This window comes from Ochlerotatus camptorhynchus, unplaced genomic scaffold (assembly GCF_037179485.1).
Source record: "Ochlerotatus camptorhynchus isolate MF236.1 unplaced genomic scaffold, CSIRO-AGI_Acam_v1.1 ptg000043l, whole genome shotgun sequence".
Taxonomy (NCBI): Eukaryota; Metazoa; Arthropoda; class Insecta; order Diptera; family Culicidae; genus Ochlerotatus; species Ochlerotatus camptorhynchus.
This window is the reverse complement of record NW_027040534.1, coordinates 847,468-868,552: the sequence shown is the minus strand read 5'-3', so window position 1 is coordinate 868,552 and position 21,085 is coordinate 847,468. Positions and strand designations below refer to the sequence as shown.

Here is a 21,085-nt window from a genome sequence, read left to right as displayed (position 1 = left end):
TTGAAGGGGCTTCGGTTCTTGAAATCCAATATTCATTTTAAATTGGTGAGGATGGGATCGGCATTTTATCCATGTCTCTAACGCTAAACGCTCCCAGGTCAAGTCACAAATATCCAAAAATGTATAACTGATTAAAATAAAATAAAAAGCTGAAATTGATGAACTAGAACTTCTTCAAACATTAATGATTTGGAAAAGAAATACCATATTAGCGCCCTCTGTGGTTTTAAGTACACAATTCGAAAAAGTAGTGTAAATTTCTGTTCAATATGATGCACATAAAAGAAGCGTCACATATCATGTAAGTTTAATTACAATTACGGGAATTTAATTACAATCTCAAAATATTTTTGATATATTTTGATAAAATTCTGTGAATTAATTAACTATGTATACTTATTTTTCTCTATTGTATGTACTTTGCTCAAACTGTGCATTCAAACTGATTTGTACTATTTGTGCATAGGTACAACAACTTAACATAAAAAAGTTCTTAGTCTCAGGCACTTCAGAGCCTCATTACTTTTTCAATGTCCTGAAGTAACTTTACCGATCAGACTTATAATGAAAACTTTCCTAGAATTTTCCTTTTGACGAGTTTTTATGTAAGCATAAAATCTTAACAACTGTAGAAACCTTGGAATTTGAAAAGTTCTACAAAATCCTGAATCTTGACAAGTTTTGAATTGCCTAGATTATTTAATGATTTCTAGAAGATGACTCTTCATAGGATATATTAGAATATTTTTTTTCAAGAATCATTTCACAATGTCTTCAAAGTTGCTTTCAGTATTCCCTTGAATAGTCTTTTGCTTCTATCTGACTTTCTCTTGAAATGTTTACCCATAACATCCTTGTAAATTGTCTGTGATTACTCTCCATAATTATCTTAATAAGTTACCCTTTGGAAATTTGCCCTTCTCTATTTGGAAGATGGAATTCTAAACATAGTTGTATAGGAATTATCAGATTTTGTTTTAGGAAATTCTCTTGAATTTCAGCTGAGCATTCTCACAGCATCCTCTCGGTTGAGATTCTTCTCAGAATTTTTCAAGGCAAAGTTTTTTCTTACAATTCACTTTTTAATTCCCGATCTCACAACAACAGACTGCATTCCTGAGCAAGGGACTAGCCAGGATTCGAGCTAGGGAGGGGCGACAAAAAACTACTAAGGAAATTTGTCCGAATGTCATTTCACCGAAAGCCTTTGTGTTGCTGAGTTTAGAGGGGCAGTTGCCCCCCCCCCCCCCCCTTCTGGCTACGCCTATGTTCCTGAGGGTCAAAATTTATCCGAAATAATAATCAAGAAATCAATGTCTCATGTAACTGATTTTATCATACTCTTGTAGACTATGATTTTGGCTTGGAGAATTCTGTAAAACCTCGATGGAACATGTATTGTTACTTGGGATATTTAACCATATTTAGCTGCTTCTGTTAAACCGAGAAAACTCTTTTTTTCTTTTGACAACCAGGAAAAACCGGGAATTTAAATTCTTAAATTCAGTGGTAACACCATCGGACAGGTTAGGCAATCGCCCATGGTAATGTTGATTGGTATAATGGAATTGATATTGGCGATGGAAGTCGAAAGTGACAGTAACGTTTTATCGAGATATACATACATGTATTAGAATACTTTTAAACTTACGATAATTGAAGCTGAAAGGAAAATACATCTTAACACTATCGTCTTCTGGCTCACTATAGCTTCAGTTAACAATAAGCCGATCTACTAAATGTTCGGTGAGCACGGTGAGACATATTTATGTGTCATCTTTGTTTCTGGCGATAGAAACTAATATCGAATTCGTTTATTATTCAGTTCCAACCTGGATCGGGTATCAAGATTGGGTCTGATTGTTTTCTGACAAACGTCAGCTTGATCGTTTGTTTTTAAAACCCAGCTCAGGTTAAGGTTCGCACTGACAAAAAGTTCGGTTTCGCACTGGGTTGGAACTGGTTCCAACCCCGATAATAAACGAATTCGCTATAAGTCATGATATCGCCGAACATTTCAAAAGATCGATTCTATTTATCGATTTTTTTTTCGGGTTACAAAGGATATCCGACACACTAGGATTATACTCTAGGGAACGTTTGTTTTGAGCCGAGATATTAACGACAGAGAAAGTCGGTGAAGGAAATCGATCAATGTACACATTGGACTTTTTGCATTGTCCAACTCGATTTGACTGGCATGTACAAAGTGTCTCAGAATCCCGTCCGTCTACGAACGCTGTACAGTGTTATCAATGTTTGGTGTATGAAGTGTGTATACTCTCCGGTCCCATCGCATATCAATTTAGTGTAAATAAATGCATGCCCCGTTCGGACTAGATGAACGACTCTTTATTAATTATCTGTTTGGTTAAGGCTTCTGCTACTACTCATCAGACTGACAGGATTTCCGCTTCAAACCACGATGATACTAATCCAACCGGTTACAGGAGCTCAGTGTTACATTTTCTAACCCAGCGCATCTGAATCTTGGTTCCTTCTTTAACATTAATAAACCAAATCAAAAACACGCCCGCCCGCCTTCTTATCCCCTTCTATCCTGCTGTTGAAAACCTCGTCCTTTTTCGTAGCTCTCAAGACTCTGTTTTTTCTTTAGTTACAAATATTTTATTTACCACTAATCAATGGCGAATCCATCCTAATAGTAAATTTTTCTATATCTCTCTCTCCCTCTTTCTCCACCGACAGATATGGCAGAGTTCAAAGTGTTAGAATTATCACCTCTCAGGCGTACAATCCCACCTCCCCCTCATCGGCTACTGCAAGGACCGGTAGCATTGAAACGGCGTCCAAGGATCATCAACAGCAGCTGCCTTTCGTTGATAACAGCACCCACGACGGAGCTGACCTGCTGCTCTTATCTTCTGGACCATCATCATCCGCAGGAGGCGAATTTGACGGCTCTGCAACGGCGTCCTCCTCTGCTTCATGTTCGTCCTCTTCTGTTCCTGCTTCTTCTTCTTGTGCTTCTGGTACGCCGTCGGCGATACCTGCTGCTGCTGCTGCAGGATCAGCAGTCGAGTTCAGCAGCAACACTATCAATAGTAGTAGTAGTAGTAACAATAGTGTTAGTCATAAAAACATTCCTCCTAGCTTATCGGGCAACATTAGTGTCGGCGGTGGCGGCAATGGGCTGGTCATCGGTGTTTGTGCAACGATCGCTTTCATGGACATTAAGTCTGCGTCGAAAGCGCATACTGCCGAGCACAAGTTCGACGATCGTATACTGACCACGGAATACTACGAACCCTCGCTGCTGACGATGCCCCCGACCGTGGCCCCATCGACTGTTAGTGGCAGCGCCAATTGTAGTACAACGACACCTGGTGATAGTAATTGTAATAGTGCATCTAGTACTACAAAGCCGAAACACAGCAGCGGTAACAATAACAACAACAACAACAACAACAACGGTAGCAATAGGGTAAACAGTCCTGGCAACAACATTATTCAGTATTCTTGTTCACCTTCGGCAGCTGCAGGCTTCCTTCCGTTGTCGTCGGGAACGGGACTTTCGACGGTGACCGCCAGTGGCAGCGGTAATTGCCCCAACGGTAGTATTAGTAAATCCGAATCCTCTGGTGGTAAACTGCTAGGGCTTAGCGATGAACATGGCTCGTTCTACGAGTGTAGCAATGGCAATAGTACTAGTAGTAGTGGCAGCAGTAGTAGTAGAACAGCAAGCTTCAACCGTTTGCATGGTGGCGACGAACACGGCATCAGCGGCGGCAATGGACGACGAGTGTCCGGCTCGACAGGTGGATATTCTAGGGATCTGATAGATGGTGGTGGTGGCAACGGTGTAGGCAGTACCCGCGGTCGTCAACGTGATCGCCAGCACTACCGCAACGGGCCGTACACGAACATGGTGGAAAGGTGAGTGTGTTGTTTCTTGATTTCACCCTAACGAACGCTATCTTTTGGCCCGTGATTCCTGTCTCCCAGTATACTTTTGTTCGTTTTCAGACCCGATGCCGTTCTCTCTTTTAGTTCCGATGCTAATGAAAGCAAATAGAGAAAATCTAGGAATGGAAGTACTTTCTGAGTTTGAAGACGTTTATTTGTTGGTAGTATCTTTGAATGAAGTATCTTTTCACTAGATTTTGGATAATTTTTCTTTTATTTTTTTATTTTTTTACAGTTGACCTTTTTAGATCCCTCCGAAAGAATATGCTGTGCTTGAACTTATGCCACAATTAGAAGTACTAGATTTTTTTTATGTAGTAGAACTTAGTAATACTTTTCTCTTTGGTGTAGATTGTATTTATTAGCAGTAATGTGAAAGCTTTAATGTAGATGTTTCGGAATGCTTCAAATGCCTTAACTAGAGGATTATCTGTAACGAACCTGATTGGAAAACATGGGAAAGAGACACACATACACACACACACATTTATAATACATTAAGTTACCATACTACTGCTGCCATATTCGTCTCATGAATGTAAGAATGCTTACACTCCAAAAGCATAGACGGCAGCATTAAGTTTGTGCAAACTACAGCGTTTATTTTTTGGCGAGTAATTGTGTTTATGGATGGTCCTCGACTAGCATTAGTCTAATTTACTCATTAGTTTTTAAGTTTAATAATTTTTGTGTTTGTTTTCAGAGCTCTTAAAGGAAATAAAAATCTCTTTTCACACACACTCGAGACGAAATTTGTTCGGAAAACCAAAAACAAAAGCTTAAGCCCACTGGATACCCACTGACGAAACCAAGGAATATAGGATTCCACATCCCACACTTAACGATTGAAGTGCAGCAGAGAAACAACTGCAATTTCCACTGCTGTTGCAGTGCACTTCAATCATTCTTATCTCTTGCGCTCCAAACACTCACACAGCACAGTCAGCCTATATGTTTATGGTGAGGCTGCTGTCCGTTCGTGTGGTGTCTATCGTAGGGCTTGCATTGACCCACATAAATTTTATTTCTGGAAAAAAAAAACATGTTCCGGGAACCGGCGGGCGGCGACGGCAAAGGCGAACATCATTAATTCAGGAAGGTTTAAAACGAGTTCTGCGCCAGTACTGCAAAAAGAAGCGAAGCTAGAAGAAGAAGGAAATTGCACCTTTCCATACGATTTTTTCCATCATTTTCAAAACGTGAAGCACTCTGGTTCCCTCCCCAATGTGTCCAATGTGTGTCTACCGCTCCACTGTATAATCCCTCATTTTCTGACTTTGTGCTTGTGCTCTACTTGCATGTGATTCATTCGTAATTCATGTATGAATGTGAGTTTTGTGTGCATGTGCATCAGATGTAAATTGGCAAATAAAAAAAAATCTGGGAGATTGTTGCAAAACGATAAGCATTTCAGTTGGAATTCGGTCTCTTCTATTAGAGTCCAGGAAGGATTCATTTTTAGAGCTGAGTTGCGGATTTTATAAAATTATGTTACTTTGTACTGTATGTGTGTTCATCTTTTTTCGTTCGATGATTGTTATCTGGTTTGCATGATCTATTTGATCCTAATTAATGTATGTGTATGTGTGCTCTTGTATGTGTATGTATCGTTTCCAATAACCTAAGATGCATGCATGGATTGTTCACACTGAACACTGAACGAATTATAAATTATTTTCATAACAACTTCAATGTGTGGAGTTTCTTTTTCAATAACATGGTTTAACTTCTTAACTAAAGCTGTTTTCCCAGTTTATCAGTGTATACCTCAAATTGGTTCCAAAATTAACCGCTGACCATATATTGTTCTGTGCAAACATGATCAAACAGTTTTTTTTAGAGTTACGATATAAAATATGTTAAATTATAAGGCTTTAATAAAAACACATTCTTATTCTTAACTTGAAATCACATATAACTGATTGATTAATTAAACATTTTTTTGTTTTAAAACTGGTAAAATCCCAAAAATATACTGATTGATTTCTTTTATGCAATTGATTTTGCATCTTTAGTTTTGGAAAACTGTTGTTTGTGTCCATATTACAAAAGTATAAATGCTTCAATAATAAATATAATGAATTAACAAAATAAGCCTATATCGACATTTGAATTAAACTACTCGGTGACACCAGCTTAGCTATGAAAGTCTTAAAATTAATCAATACAGTTTATTTCTTTAGTTTCAAAAGCCATATCGAATTGCCTAACTTAGGTAGACTGACTGGCCTGCCTTGCATGATGAATTATACTTTACCGTAGTGTTTTAGTCTTTTGTCGTGCTGCTTGCATTCATTCGTTTCCCGATTTACAATAATAACAATAGTGTTTGTCTAACTCAAAGTATACGTTTGTGATTTTATGTAACTTGTTATGTTTTCATTTACTGTTGTATGACAACTCGGTAGCGCCGAAACCCGTTGGTCTTCCATTCAGAGATTTGCACTCGTACGTATAGCGAGCGCGATCTGTTATGTTTACAACTCAGCACAACAACATTCGTTCTATGTTTATCACATGAAATTGTTTTCTGTCAATATTGTTTTCATCGGTTGATTTGTCGCGTCGCGGTTTTACGTTGTCCGTAAAAGCTGCTTTTCATTATCAGTTTATGATTAAACATTTTCGTCCCAAAAGAACACGTTCATCAATCATTCGTTCATGCCTTTATACAACCACCAATGCCGGAAGTACAATGCATTACTAATGAAAGCTTTTATCTTTTCTCTCCCTTTCTAATGATCTCACTATCAACAACAACAACAACAACAACAACAACACCATCACCAAAACTACACCAACTCTCACATATCGTCGATCTCCCGAAACACAATAGCAGATCGAACCCAATCAGTCACCATCGATTATCGTCCAGCAGCTGGTACAACAGCGGCCAGAACAGCAATAACGGAAGTGGCGATAACCTTTCGATCTCGCAGCAGCAAGCCTCAGGTCCAGTACCGGCGACACCGCTGACTCCGACACGTAACGTCTACAGCGCTGTCGTGCAGCCGGACCATCCCATCCAACCGTCGACGTCGACGGCCTCCTCGTCAACCAATCCCATAGCGACATCGAGCGCTGGATCAGGTCCCGAGCGTGGTAGCAGCTGTTCGAGCATCAACAACAACAACAACAGTTATGATAACTTTCTCGTAAAGAAGAAGCAAAGTTCACGCTCATCGGACTCGGGGTCACCACAGCCTCAGTCGTCGCACTATCATCATCATTTGCACCACTCGCGAAACACGTCTCCGATCTCATCGACTCATCATCCTCAACATCATCATCCGAGTGGGCATCCGCATAACCACATCGGACATTCCTCGCAACTACACACGCACAATAGCAGAAGCGATCGATCGATCTCGAGGTCTCGGTCCCGATCGCACAGCAGTTCCTGCTCGTCCACCCACAGTACAACCACCAGTCAGTCGAACGAAACCTGCTCGACGACACGAAGTCCAGCTATCCTAGCGCAAGGCTCGGTTAACAGTGGCCCATTATTCGGTAGTTGTCGAGAAGGACGTTCCGATCGACTAGACCGGGATTCAGCCGCGCGTGTAGGTCTACAGTCCGCTGTAGCAGTGAGCAGCAATAATAGCAACAATAATGGTGGAGGCAGCTCGGGTGCTAGCAGCAGCAGTGGTTCCGGTGCCGGTAGCCTAAATTGCCACTCGGATGACAACCGGCCACTGGCGATTTGCGTTCGGAATTTACCTGCACGTTCTTCCGACACTTCGCTGAAAGATGGCCTATTTCACGAGTACAAGAAGCACGGCAAAGTGACATGGGTGAAGGTCGTCGGCCAGAGTACCGATCGTTATGCGTTAGTTTGCTTCAAAAAGCCCGAAGATGTTGAGAAGGCTCTGGAGGTGTCCCACGATAAGTTGTTTTTCGGTTGCAAGATTGAAGTAGCACCATATCAGGGATACGACGTTGACGATAACGAGTTCCGACCGTACGAGGCGGAGCTGGACGAATACCATCCCAAGTCCACCCGAACTCTGTTCATCGGAAACCTCGAAAAGGACATCACGGCCGGTGAGCTGCGGAAACATTTCGATTGTTTCGGTGAAATCATTGAGATCGATATCAAGAAGCAAGGTGTTAGTGCGTATGCGTTTTGCCAATATTCGGACATTATCAGTGTAGTGAAAGCCATGCGTAAAATGGACGGTGAACATTTGGGCAGCAATCGAATCAAGCTCGGGTTTGGTAAATCGATGCCCACGAATTGTGTATGGATTGACGGTATCGCGGACGGTGTAGGTGAAGGCTATCTTAGGGCACAGTTCGATCATATTGGCGCCGTGTCTCAAGTGACTATCGATCGTGAACGAAAGCTAGCGCTAGTGTTTTTCGAACAAGTTCAATGTGCTCAAGCAGCGGTGAAAGAAATGCGTGGCACGACGCTTCGTGGACGTAAGTTGCAAGTGGATTTCGCTTCGCGAGAATGCCAAGATGCATTTTTTGACAAGTTGGACAAACAAACATGTGCGACATTCGGTTCACCGCGGTTCGAATCGGGTGCGAGTGGCCGTTTCACCGGTAATCGTTACGTGGAAAGTACCGGTCGAAGCAGAGCCACCTCCTTCAGTCGGCCCGGTAATCCGCTGAGTCACAGTGGAGCTGTGTCACCTCGGCACGATCCTTCGCCGGTTTCTTCGAGCCGCGGTGGTGGCACTTCTAGTTCCCGATCTCGAATCGTTCGGTATACGAACGATGATTACTACCAGGACGGTGCGAATACCCATGGCAGTGGCAACGAGCGGAGGTTTCGCAATTATGATGAATACAGTCAAGGGTCGGCTGCCAGTTCGCATGAGGACGCGTATGAACACGACGGCTATAGTGCAAGTCACGTGAGGAGTAGTGCTCACGATCGGCTGCAACCGTCGTCGACGTCAGATTCGCCGCCCCCAATCGTAACGTCCAGCGGTCTGTCTTCGTCGATACAGTCGCGGCTGGGCGATGTGGAACCGACCGTTGGTCTTAGTAGGAAGCGAAGTGAGAAAAGTCCAGGTAAGTCCCTTACACACAAACAATCTCTTTCTTGGTCCATGTACAGCGCTAGAAGAGGAATTAATATTCCCATGGCATGAATTTGTATCCTGTCATGCAAAACTTTTCATCTCAGTTCAAAACAAACAAAAAACCGGTTCCGGTACAGTTTGATGACTTGGTACACCAAATCCCTACCATGCTTTCTATACTGAGAGTATAATTCGTTAGAATTTCATAACATTATCGTATGATTTTTTTGTGACAAGATTTAATGTTGAATTTCATACGATCGAAATATGATTCTGTTTTCTTCAATCGTATGATTTTTAGTCACTCAACCAGTGGTGGCAAATGTACATTTTTTTCCAAAACCATCGTCCAGAGCAAAACAAAATAGCCAGCACACTGGCGGTCGTGTATATCTACATTTCAAGAGAACGGCGGAGATAGAGATTAGGAAAAATGTCGCAGCCCATTCTTTTCAAATAGTTTATTGCAATTGAATTTCAGCTGCAAGCTTGCGTGTGACAGGAAATTATCAACTCCCTTCTCGCATAAACAATAACCATAAGAAGCGCCTAACCACCAATTCGGAATATCATCCCAACTTTATGTGGTATGGTCGTACCATCTATGCTATCGTTAGTGTATGGTACAATGGCAAATTTTGGTAATCTTTCTCAAGGTCTCTAGAACAAAACATCTCAAAATATTGTTTCATTCTGATGTTTGAGTGGTAGTAAACGTCATTTTAACTGCTCGAATGAAGTGTTTAATTGATTTTAAACTAATTTACAGGTTTACGCAGCCTTGTTCTGCGTCCCAAAACTGGACCCGCCATCTTGTTTTTTATTATTGTGATTTCTTTCCGACCTAATACCGTTTTATGATTCTTCGTCATAAGTTGGGTCAGTATAAATCATACGACGGATTTATGAAATTCACATGGTTTTCTTAAACACCGTTCGAAAAAGTATTGTAAATTTCTGTTTCTTTATAATGCATATAAATGGAGCGTCACATATCATACAAGTTTACATTATAAATCGTGTAAAGTTCTGAGACACTTCATAGAATTTTGCAAATATTTTATGCAACCGTCCATCATTGTCTGCAGCATTTCTTGCAAGTTGCTGGTCAAGGTTGCAAAGACTCATTTCAGCTAAAATATTTTTTTTCGGAATAATAAAACCAAAAGATGGTATGATGACATGTTTTACTTGTAACTTACAAGAAGAGGTTACAAAGTATGCGTTGGAAACATAAAACCTGTAAATTTTGCTTTCTATGAGTCACAATCAACGATTCGCTGATCGCTGAGTGAGTGAGTGAGTGAGTGAGTGAGTTTGTGAAAAATCGCTGATTGTGACTCTCATGAAGTGAAATAAACAGGTTTAATATGTCAAACACATTCTTTGCAACCTCTTCTTGTATCCTACCAATTCAAAATTTGATCATGGCATCTAATTATTTCATAATTTAGAAAAACATTGTTTTAGCTGAAATGAGTCTTTGCAACCTTGTTGCTGGTTTGCGTAACGTGAAATATAAGTTTACACGTATCAATATTTACATCACAAGTAAAATTCAGATTTTTTTTGCTGTGAACCTTTTAGTGTATCAAAGTATAAATGCTATAGATACAGTATGAAAACATAAGATTCTTATGAAAATGGGTCTAGATCATATGTTCTTACGTTCATATGACGCAGCTTATGGAAATTGTAGGGACAGTTTCCTTAGTGTAGTGAGTGCATTGTCAAGTTTTGGCAAACCATTTGACAACCAATTCAAAAAGTAGCATCGAAGTCGGGTGTATTGCGAACCTGACTAGATTTGGTACATTCCTTCAAATTATGTCGCCTCATGGACCAAGAAGTTGTACCAAAGCTTTATAAAGAGTCAATATGTTTAACTGCTATTTCGTATTTTCATTTTTCTTCCACCTCCCACTATCCGAAAAATTCGCAGGTGATATACGATATTTACAAAAAGAAAGAGTACATATTTTAGAACAATTAGAAGAATGCCCGTCCAGTGGTGATGAGTTAGTAAGTCCAAAGAAACGTATCAAATACAATCCAGATGCTCACCTTGGCAGTGACCCATCTGATCATCATCATCCCCATTATTCTTCTACTTCTGTGGCCACCTTGGCGGTGTCAGCGGCGGTAAGCGGTGAAGTGGCGAGTGGTTTGTGTGATCCAGTGATGTCATCATCGTCCGGCCGAGGAGGCGTCAGTGGCGAAGGCAGCGGAGGACATCATCATTACAATAGTAACAGTAGTAATAATAGTAACCATTACAACAGTCACCACCATCACCACCATCATAACAGTGCGGATAGTGGTGGTCTGCAGCCCGGATTCTCCACTTCTTCCACGGCTTCGCACCACCGAAAGTGCGTTGAAGTACGGCGACTCTCGGACTGCAACCTGCAGCAATCAAAATCGTTATCAAGCCAATCAACGCCTTCATCTATGCATAGTAACAATAATAGCAGAAGACCGTCCACTGACAGCGCATCGTTGCATCAAAGACATGGTAGCAATAGCAGTAATAGTTCTTCCAGTTTACAACAATCACACCTAGATAGCGGGCATCTCTATTCCCATTCGTTGAACAAACGACGGAAAACGATTTTAAATAGTGACAACAGTATGACTGTCATTGCGAGCGCAGGGTCGGCATCGGTATCGTCTAACGAACACCATCACTCATCTCGTGGACGGGGTCATCAACTGCACTCGATACATTCGCATGAAGCGAGCGGAGGTGAAAGTGCCGATGGATCACGACCCGGAACACCACTCTGCGATGAACGACCTGAAAATCTTCCACCAAGTGAACCCAGACGAATACCCACGAGTCGAACGTACAATCAGGAACCGCTAAGTTTACCTCTGCCACGGTTTGCGATACAGTTCCTGCAGCAGTACCGATTACAGAATCAGCAACATCCAATGTCCTCGTCGGTACCTGTAACTTCATCACATTCATCCTCCAATAATGCTCTGCCAAGCTCTTCGCTACATCAGTCTACATCGTCGTTGCCGACGACGTCTTCGTCAGCGCCATATTCTAACGTGTCTGGCACATCGTTATCGTCGTCGTCGTCGTCGTCGTCGTCGTCGTCATCGTCGTCATCATCGCAGCAGCAGCAAAGTGCTCTAAGTTCATTGCATTCGGCTGCACCCAGTGGTGCTACAAGTGGTCCTTCACTCTCGTCTAATTCTAGTCTACTAAACAACAATCTGTCGAGTCCACCGCCAACGCATCCAACTAAGCTATCCCTGCTGATACCACCGAACACAGGTTCGAGTAGTAGTTCCGCGACAGGAAACACTCCGGCCAGTGCCAGTACGTCAAACAGTTTAGATCATGGTACCCAGGCACCTGCCAGTCCATTGCGAGCACATTCGGTAAGTTCGCATTCGAGTGATTCCGAGGGTGGACCCTCTACCTCGCCGTCTCTGGAAGAACGAATCAATCGATTGGATGAAATGTATGAAAAGTGGTCCGGCAATAGCCAAACTCGGTTCAACAATGCTGTAGCCGAGCTGCACTTCAACGAGCGGCACCATAACCATCATGTGTACCATCACAACCACACCAGTACAACCGGAGGCAGTCTGAATCAATCGCCGCTCTCCAACGTTTCATCCTCGTCGACGTCATCGTTCCGGCATAAACTTCTAGAACTCGACGTGCATGAAGTCCCTCCGTCTGACATAGTGAAATCTGTCCTTTCACGAAAATCAATTTTCGACGAAGATCTCAAACGACTGGAAAACATAAGCGACAAGTACGAACCCGGTATGTTCTCGGGTTTTACAAAAACCACTGCGAATTTCAATGCCGTTAGCACAACTAGTTCGGCTGCTGCATCTCCGGTTAACACGGTCTTGGCATCGCAATCCCCGTTGCATGCATTGAAAGCGCAAACACCACCAGCTCCTAGCCTGCAACGACTTGGCAGTTGTAGTGCCTCCGGTTCTCCAATGAACAGTCCCCAGCCATACAATAGCCCTAATCCGTCTGTTAAATCTGGTCTGCAGTATCCGTTCCCAAGTCATCCACCGTCAATGCCATCGGTAGCTGTTCCTAGTTCAACATCCCTGACAGCGTCTGTGACGCCTCCTACTACCAGTACGGTCACTTCTATTGCCGGCAGTACCAACACCGGAACGATATCAACCTCCTCTACCAGTGCTAGCAACAGTTCGCTTTCCGCTTCAGCTTCCTCCTCTCCTGTTCATAGCACAACAGCACCATCCACTCCAAGCACCTGTGCAGCGCCAAGCAGTTTGTCCAGTACGGCGTCAACTAGCTCAACGGTATCAACTATGAGCTACAGCAGTTCGGCTACCCTAGCAAATAAACCAAAGACCAATATTTTAAATAAAAGTATTAGTTTAACGGAAAAATCAAGTACAAATATTAGTAGTAACAACAATAATAATTTAACGAGTAATAGTAGTAATCTAACGAGTACTAGCGGTAGCAGTAATACTAGCGTGAATGAATCGTCTACGTTGGTAGCAAGTACTACAACCACTGCAACGACAACGAGCATACCAACACCGAAAGTATCCTCAATATCTTCTTCTTCTTCTTCGTCGTCGTCATCGTCAACTGAGGCAGTTGTAACGTCAAACACTGCCGTAGTTTCCACAACGGAAAGTAGCACATCAGAAGCTTCAACAGGCTCTGCAACCACTTCCAACAATTGCAAGAACACTACAATTACGACAGCTCCACCTGGTAGTACAAATTCCGGTACAGTTAGGTCCAACAGTAAACCGTCATTATCAACGAACACTTCCACAGAAGGAGTACATCAGCATTCCAATAGTTCTAGCACTAACCACGGTGTCGATAACAGTTGTACCAATAGTGGCAACGAGAAGGAGGAAAAGTCTAGCAGTAGCAATGGCTCTGGAAGCAAACACCACAAGGATCGGCGGAAACTGTCTACAGCTTCGTCCTCCTCGACAAGTTCGACGGGATCCAGCACGCCAACTACCTCTTCGAATGCTCCTCCGCCACCGCCGGAACCAAAAACTGGCGATGCATCGCTTGCAGATGACGATCAACCTCCAAAACAGCCACATCAGATCAGTGGAAGCTCAAGTGGAAAGCATAACAAATCTAGCAAGTCGAATAACCATCACGGTCATAGTCATAGCCACGGCCACAGTCACAGACATTCCAGTGACAGTGCCAGTAGCTCGAGTAGCTCGGTGTCGACTAAGAGTCACTACAAGAGCGGTTCCGACGATGTAAACGAATTTGATCGTTTGAAACGAGAGATACCGGTGAACACGGTCAACTCCAGAAGTGGTTCATTCAGCCGTAAAGAGCGCGAACGACAAGAGCGAGAAGAAACAGAACGCAGGCTCGACGAAGAGCGGATCCAACAGGAAAAGGAAGAAATGCGTCGTGCTCAGGAGCAAAAGGAGCTTGAGCTAGAAGAGCAAAGGCGGAAGGAGAAGGAAGAAACTGATCGGAAAGAGCGAGTGGAGCGCGAACAACAAATCCAACGTGAACAAGAACTGGAAAGAGAACGTCAGCTACAAAAGGAGCGTGAAGAACGAGAAAAGGTGGAACGTGAAAAGTGGCAGAAAGAAGAAACCAGACTGGTGCAACCTCCGAAAGAAGTATTTGAAACTTGTGACGCCTTGACGAATCACCACAGTAAAGATCGACTGGAACCGGTTAATTCGTCATGCAGCAGTTCGCCGTCTCAAAATATTTCGAAGCGTCGGCTCAGCTCTCCAGATAGCAACGATTCTCCAAGCGAAGAAGCTAATACTTTGAAAAAGCATAAGCAAAATAACGTCGATAGTGATCGCATCGCTGAACATCGTGATTCTGGGAAGGACGGCAAGAGAGACAAGCACCACAAAAGTCATAATCGGAATGAAAAATCATCCAAGTCATCTTCGGGATCATCGACGTCTTCGGATAAACCTCTATCGCATCCGAATGCCCTCTGCAGTGTAGGCAAGCATGACAATCATGATGAGAAGCAACAGTTTCTACTGGAAGAACGGCGCAAGGAAATTTCGTTTTCTGGTGATACAGATACAGTTCATCTGAGTCACCACCACAAAAAGAAAGATCGCTATCATGAAAAGCACAAGTCCAAGAAAGATCGTGAAGCGTCTAGGGATAAGGAAAACACTCAAAGTGTCAATTTCCCCATGGAAAGTTTTACCGATCATCACCGGTCCACCAGTGACGAGGACGAACACGTTCGCATTCGGCACAGAAAGGAACGAAAAAGTTCCAAGGACTACGGTAGGCGATTTCACAGTGAAGATGGTTCAGATTACAAGAAGTACGAAAGAAAGCTTAGCCGGGCCGAATCGTCTGGCGATGAGGAAGTTAGGAAAAAGAAGAATCGGATTAACAATAGTCGTCCAAAGACAACCAACAGCTCAGATACGGATGATTCCGATGAACCCAAAAAGCACTCAATCTTTGACATCCCCGACGACGGGCCCAACATTTCAATGTACGACAAAGTGAAAGCGCGGTCCTGTAAGAATATGCAAAGGCAAGAGGAGGAGAAAAAAATCAAAGCCAAGTTCAACAAGCTGAAACAGAGTCGAGAAAAACGGGAGGGTAAAAATCGATCCAAGAGCTGGGACGAGGATTCCGATACGGATGGCATGAACTCGGATACGACTATAAATAGTAAATATAACCACAAAGATCATCTCAAGAAGAGTGGCACAATGACCACATCAGATGATGATGACCATTTACCAACGACACCTAGGATGCGACGTCATATGAAGGAACCGCTAGCTACTGACTCGGATGAGGAGAACAACCGAAGGCGTTCTAATCGCGATCGATTGAATGATCTATGTGACGACGAGAGCTCTGATGATGATCGTTCAGCTAAACGGGTACCCCGTACACCTCGTCGGAGTTCCAGCGAGAAACATATGTCACGAAAGAACTCACACTCAGCCAAAATGCAATCGGAAACCGATTCAGAGGATGATCTTGGGATCATTAGAGAAACACCAGCCACTCCGAATTGTGAGAAAAAACCCCTCGTTCCCGAAATGAAGATGGATCACGTCAGTATCAAACAGGAAATGAAGAGCGAAGAAGACACCCAGGAAGAAGTCCGTAAAGTAGACATAAAAGTGGAAACGAAGGTTCAACCCCCTTCGGCGCTGGTGACAAGCGATGTATCCGATGACGATGAGGTCGCCAAAAGTGTCATCAAATCGGAAATCATACCCACTGTTTTGATCAAGAAGGAACCTGTAGAAGAAGGATTCAACTTGGTCAAGAATCGTTATGGAGATGTTTCATCCGAGGGTGAGCCGAACATAACCACAGTGGTTAATGCAGAAATAGAGAACACAGTGAACAGCGCTGTTGATCAGTTAATGTTTGGACATTCTGATCTGAAGAAGAGGCACAAGAAGAAGCAAAAGCGTCATAAGACTGTCGAAGGATCTGAGACAGATGTGAAAAGTGAAAAGGAACATTCACCACACGATGACGTCGGTTCTGCGAATACTATGTTTGATGAACTGAAGAAGTCTTCTGACGATCAGATGTACGTCAGTTCGAAGAAAAAGCATGGTGGCAAAAAGGACAAACGACGAGATCGATCCAAAGAAGACCACGAAAAATCCGGAAAGTCCAAAAAGTCGAAGAACAAGCACAAAGACTCAAACAAAATACCAGATTCCATGGTAACCAGTGCGAAGCGAGAAGAAAAGATAGAAGATATCTTTGGGCCAATTTCTGATGAGGAGTCTCAGCATTCGTCTGTTGAAACCGAAGTATCAATTAAACAAGAACCGGTTGATTTGAAAGCTGAAGATGCATCCAAGCCGTCAGAGACAGAACAGGCGAACGAATGTGAGATAACCGAGAAAGAAAAGATGAAGGAAGAATCTAGGAAGAAGAAGGAGAAAAAACGTCGTGAACGTGAAAAGCTTCGAGCGACAATAACAATGAAGGAAGAAGAAAACAGTGTAGATTTGGACGAGGCAGGTCGCGCCCTCGAAGCACAGCTCATGAGTGACTCTGATCAAAAAGCTGAAGATGCTTCTCCGAGTTCGACGGTAACTACTAGCGGAAAACGATCCTCTGTTGATGTGATGGATGTATTCCGATTCACCGACGGAGACGATAGTATGGAAACATCATTTACCGAGAAAAAGGAATCCGATCATGGTCGTAAAGAAAAGAAGAAGAAAAAGAAGAGAGGCAAAGATGAGAAGCATAAACACCACCACAGTACCAGCAATAATCATACAAATCCTCCTACGATGACTCCGATAACTCCAACGAACAACAAGTTATCGTTGGATATAATATCAGCTCAACAAGAAGACAGTAAACATAGCATTAGCAAACCTTCTCCCAGCTTACCTTGTTTGCTTGACGAAAGTCCACCGGCCTCAAACAGCCGACAACCAGCCCAACCAATGTACCCGACGACGCCATCTAGACAACTTCTATCGCCTACTCCAACGGGCCACGAATTGGCTAGTTCTACTCCAACCAAAGACGACGAGGAATCGCTGCCGGCCAGCATAAAAGAAGAAAGCACACAAGCTAAACCATCTGAACCGTGCTCCTCATCGAATCAGTCAAAACGGAAACCGGAGAAGTTGATTCCAGGCTTTGGCACTGACATTGACGAGCAGATTCATGAAAAGGCCGTACTTTCTATTTCCGGAGAGTTTATTTCTGAAAAAATCGTCAAGGATGAAATCAAGAGTTCAGATCCAGCCGATTCCTTGAAGAACAAATCGGACGAAATAAAAATAGAAGAAAAATCGAGAGTGGTAATCTCGCAAGAAGAAACCGAAGACGCAGTGGCAGCTCTGCTTGGTGAAAGCTTCGGAACATCGAATACACCTGATTTCTCGATCGATTATTCAGTAGATCCGGCCGAAGAGTCATCTTCACAGTTGGCTTCTGATCCGCCGCAAATTCCAGATGAAGATAATGAGGAAATTAAGAAAGCTATCCTCAGTTTAAACACCGAAGGCCTAGACATGAAACCGGATACTCCGACATCCGAACACGATCTGCAAATCGATACCGACACCGAAGATCAGGCAGATGATGAGCATCCAGCAAGCTTGTTACGATTTGACAATCCACCAAAGACCCCGGATGTGGATTTGAGTCAAATTGGTAAGCCCTTATCGGATACATTGAGCAGTTCTTCTACTCCAAATTCCGCCAAAAAGGACGACAAGCTGGAGATGCCTGATACACCCGGCAAGAATGTGCACATTGTTAGCAGTGTGCCTGCAACTTCGACATCTCAGAGTGCACCTGTATCGACAATCACGATTAACACTGCAATGCCCAGTTCGGCATCAACTGTATCGATCGTTTGTAGTGCCTCCACTGTCACAACCACCAATGTTACAACCAATACGAAACCAACTGTGGCTGTTCAAATGCCAATCGTTGTACAGAATCAGAAGCCGGTGACGCCAACAACAGCGACATTAGCAATCAAGGATTCGCAAGCAAAGGCACTGACCACAACAACAACCCCGGTCGCTAAATCAGTGTTCACATCGTCAGCCACAGTTGTTCAAAGTAAATCAACGCCTATTGTCGCACAGAAATTGACAGTTAGTCAACCACCGTTGGTCGGCAATCAATTGCCGATTCGGCATCAGTTGATCATGCAGGCGCCTCCAACGATTACCATTCCTGAACAACACCCTATGTACCAATCGATGGAGACCGTGATGTCTCCTAGAGGACCAGCTGCGAGTGACCCTAAGATGCAGTCGCCGAAGTTACAACACCAACCTCTTTCTCCCTTTGCGAGAACATCATCTCCGACGGCTACGAGCCCGAACATGTTGAGATCACAGTTAAGTCCACACCAGATGATCATTCATCAGCCAGGCGGCCAATTCTTAGTATCATCACCGAGTTCTACTAACCAGTTCCTTCCGAAAGCTGCGCAAATTGTTCAGCCTATCAACACGACGCCTCGATTCCCAGGAGTAACGCAAATGAAAACGTCTCCATCGTCGCAAAAATCAAATGAGCAGTCATCTAACAAGCAGGCTATTACTACATTCGCAAACGTGGGCATGGCACCGGGAGCTCGAGTCGTTACAACCATGGCTAATACAACATCAATGCCCGCTCTGGGAAACGAACCTTCACCTGTTTCTGCTACTGGATCAAAGGTTATAGTATCGTCAGCTACTGTACCATCGACTACCACGTACGTTATCCATAACAGTAAACCTTTGGACCCTGGACAAAAAGCTACTCCTGGTACTCCTACCAAAACTATCATTCACCAGCAACCGATGTATATCCAGCATCCCATCAAACAATTTGTGCCACAGCATCCAGTTGCAATGCAACCGCAAATGGTAATGGGTCAACAACCAATTCGTATGCAGCAGTCCGTACCCACCTCGACGACCAACGTTATCGTCTCAAAGCCAAAACAGGACTCGAAACCGCTAAATACAATTTCGACAATTACTTCAAATCCAAATCACCAGATACCGCCTATAGCTGCAGTAGTTCAGACGGATACGCCCTTGTCAGCAATAGATAAAGTCGTTGAACTGTCCAAGGACAAGCTGTCGCCCTCCGAAGTGACAACGCCGTCCACAGAGAAAGAACGGCCTCAATCAACTGGTAAAGAAGACGCAGTCCAACCACAAACTTGTGTGAAGCTTGAAACATCTGCTGCTGCCGAAGAATCTGCTAGATCTTTACTTACTGAAGAGAATGTTGCCAAAATTCATGACAACTCCAGTACGTCGAATGTTCTTGGCATTGATCAGGAAGATCCAGAAGGTGATTCTAAGGAAGATAGTGACTACTGGTCTTCCAAGGATACCATAATTGATTCGGTGATCAAGAAGGTTGACGCACTCTGTTCCGAAGACGACGTTTCGGAAGGTGGTTCGGAAGTGAACAAAGAAGACTGGAACAAAACAGAAGATAAGCCAAAAGCTGGTGAACCCGCACCTGCTCCAAGCGTGTCAAGCATATCCAGCATTCCAGCTTCCGAACCGCCCAAAGCAGATGAAAAGAAAATCGAGCAGCCACCTTTCGCGGGTACAATTACATCTACGGTTCCCGTTCAGTCATCAGTATTGTCGACGGTGCCAGCTCCTACTCCTGTGTCGGAACCTACCACTACTCCAGCAGAAGAAGATGAGGTCGAGGAAAGTTCAACAGAAGCCACACCTCCTACTCGTGGAGGGAAGCGTGGAGGTAGACGGGGAGGAAGGAAAACATCGGAAAGTGTTTCAACTCCAGTCAAAGCTCCAGGATCGGATAAGGTACCGGAAATGGATACTGCTTCGACCGCTAAACGTGGTGGCAAAACGGCTTCAAAGCGTGGGAGAGGTGGTGCAAGAGGCGGAGCTGCGAGAGGTGGAGCTTCAAATGTGCAACCTATGCCAATTCCGGGTTCAAAAGGTAAACATCAGAACACGGGATCAGATGTCTATGAATTTCACGATGATTCTGGTGAAGAGGTTGCTGGAAGTGACAAGCAACAAGCGGACGGGTCCCGCCCAAGATTGATTCTGACCATCAAGAATCAGGGTACAACTGCATCTCCAACCCCGTCCACTTGCACTGCTCCGGTTGTTGTTACGTCTGCTCCAGTAATTCAACCAAGTATGACCACTGTTGGAATTATCAGCACCCCTGCGGCTCAGCTGCACCCAACCACCTCTTGTCCTGTTCCTCAGCTACCGTTGGAAACCCAGAGTATTCCGGCACAAGTTACTGATGCAGGATCAAAAGAAGAACTCATGCAACCTCCGGGAAACACTCGCAAGTCACGTCGTTTGCTGGAGAAAGATGGGCGTACCACCGTGGATGACATTATTGACGATGTCATCCGTAATGGTCCATCGCCAAGGGTTATGCTGGCTCCACCGGTTCAAATACCCCCGCAACAGCAAACACAGATGCTCATTCAACAATTCCAAACGCAACAAACGATCAACCAGGTCAATCAGATGATGTCGCCAGCTCAGTCGCAGCTTGTGCAGATGGTTCCGGGTGATCTTCCTGGACATGCGGGTAGAAGGGCGACTAGAAACAATGCAACCATGGCTAACGGTAGGTCTTTAATATTATAAAATGAGAA

The 21,085-nt window shown here is 43.8% G+C and overlaps 1 protein-coding gene across 11 annotated transcripts in view; it reads left to right on the top strand.

Annotated features, from left to right (window-relative positions):
- spen (split ends) overlaps window positions 1-21,085 on the top strand; it is a 230,406-nt gene that overhangs the window by 192,838 nt on the left and 16,483 nt on the right. For 5 of the 11 annotated variants that reach the window (XM_065237402.1, XM_065237385.1, XM_065237393.1 and 2 more), the window contains 3 exons: window positions 2,710-3,897; window positions 6,764-8,952; window positions 10,906-21,057. In XM_065237402.1, the coding sequence (XP_065093474.1) occupies window positions 2,710-3,897; window positions 6,764-8,952; window positions 10,906-21,057 (13,529 nt within the window). The remainder of the gene's footprint in view (window positions 1-2,709; window positions 3,898-6,763; window positions 8,953-10,905; window positions 21,058-21,085) is intronic. The other 6 variants (XM_065237451.1, XM_065237407.1, XM_065237433.1 and 3 more) reach the window with 3 other exon arrangements.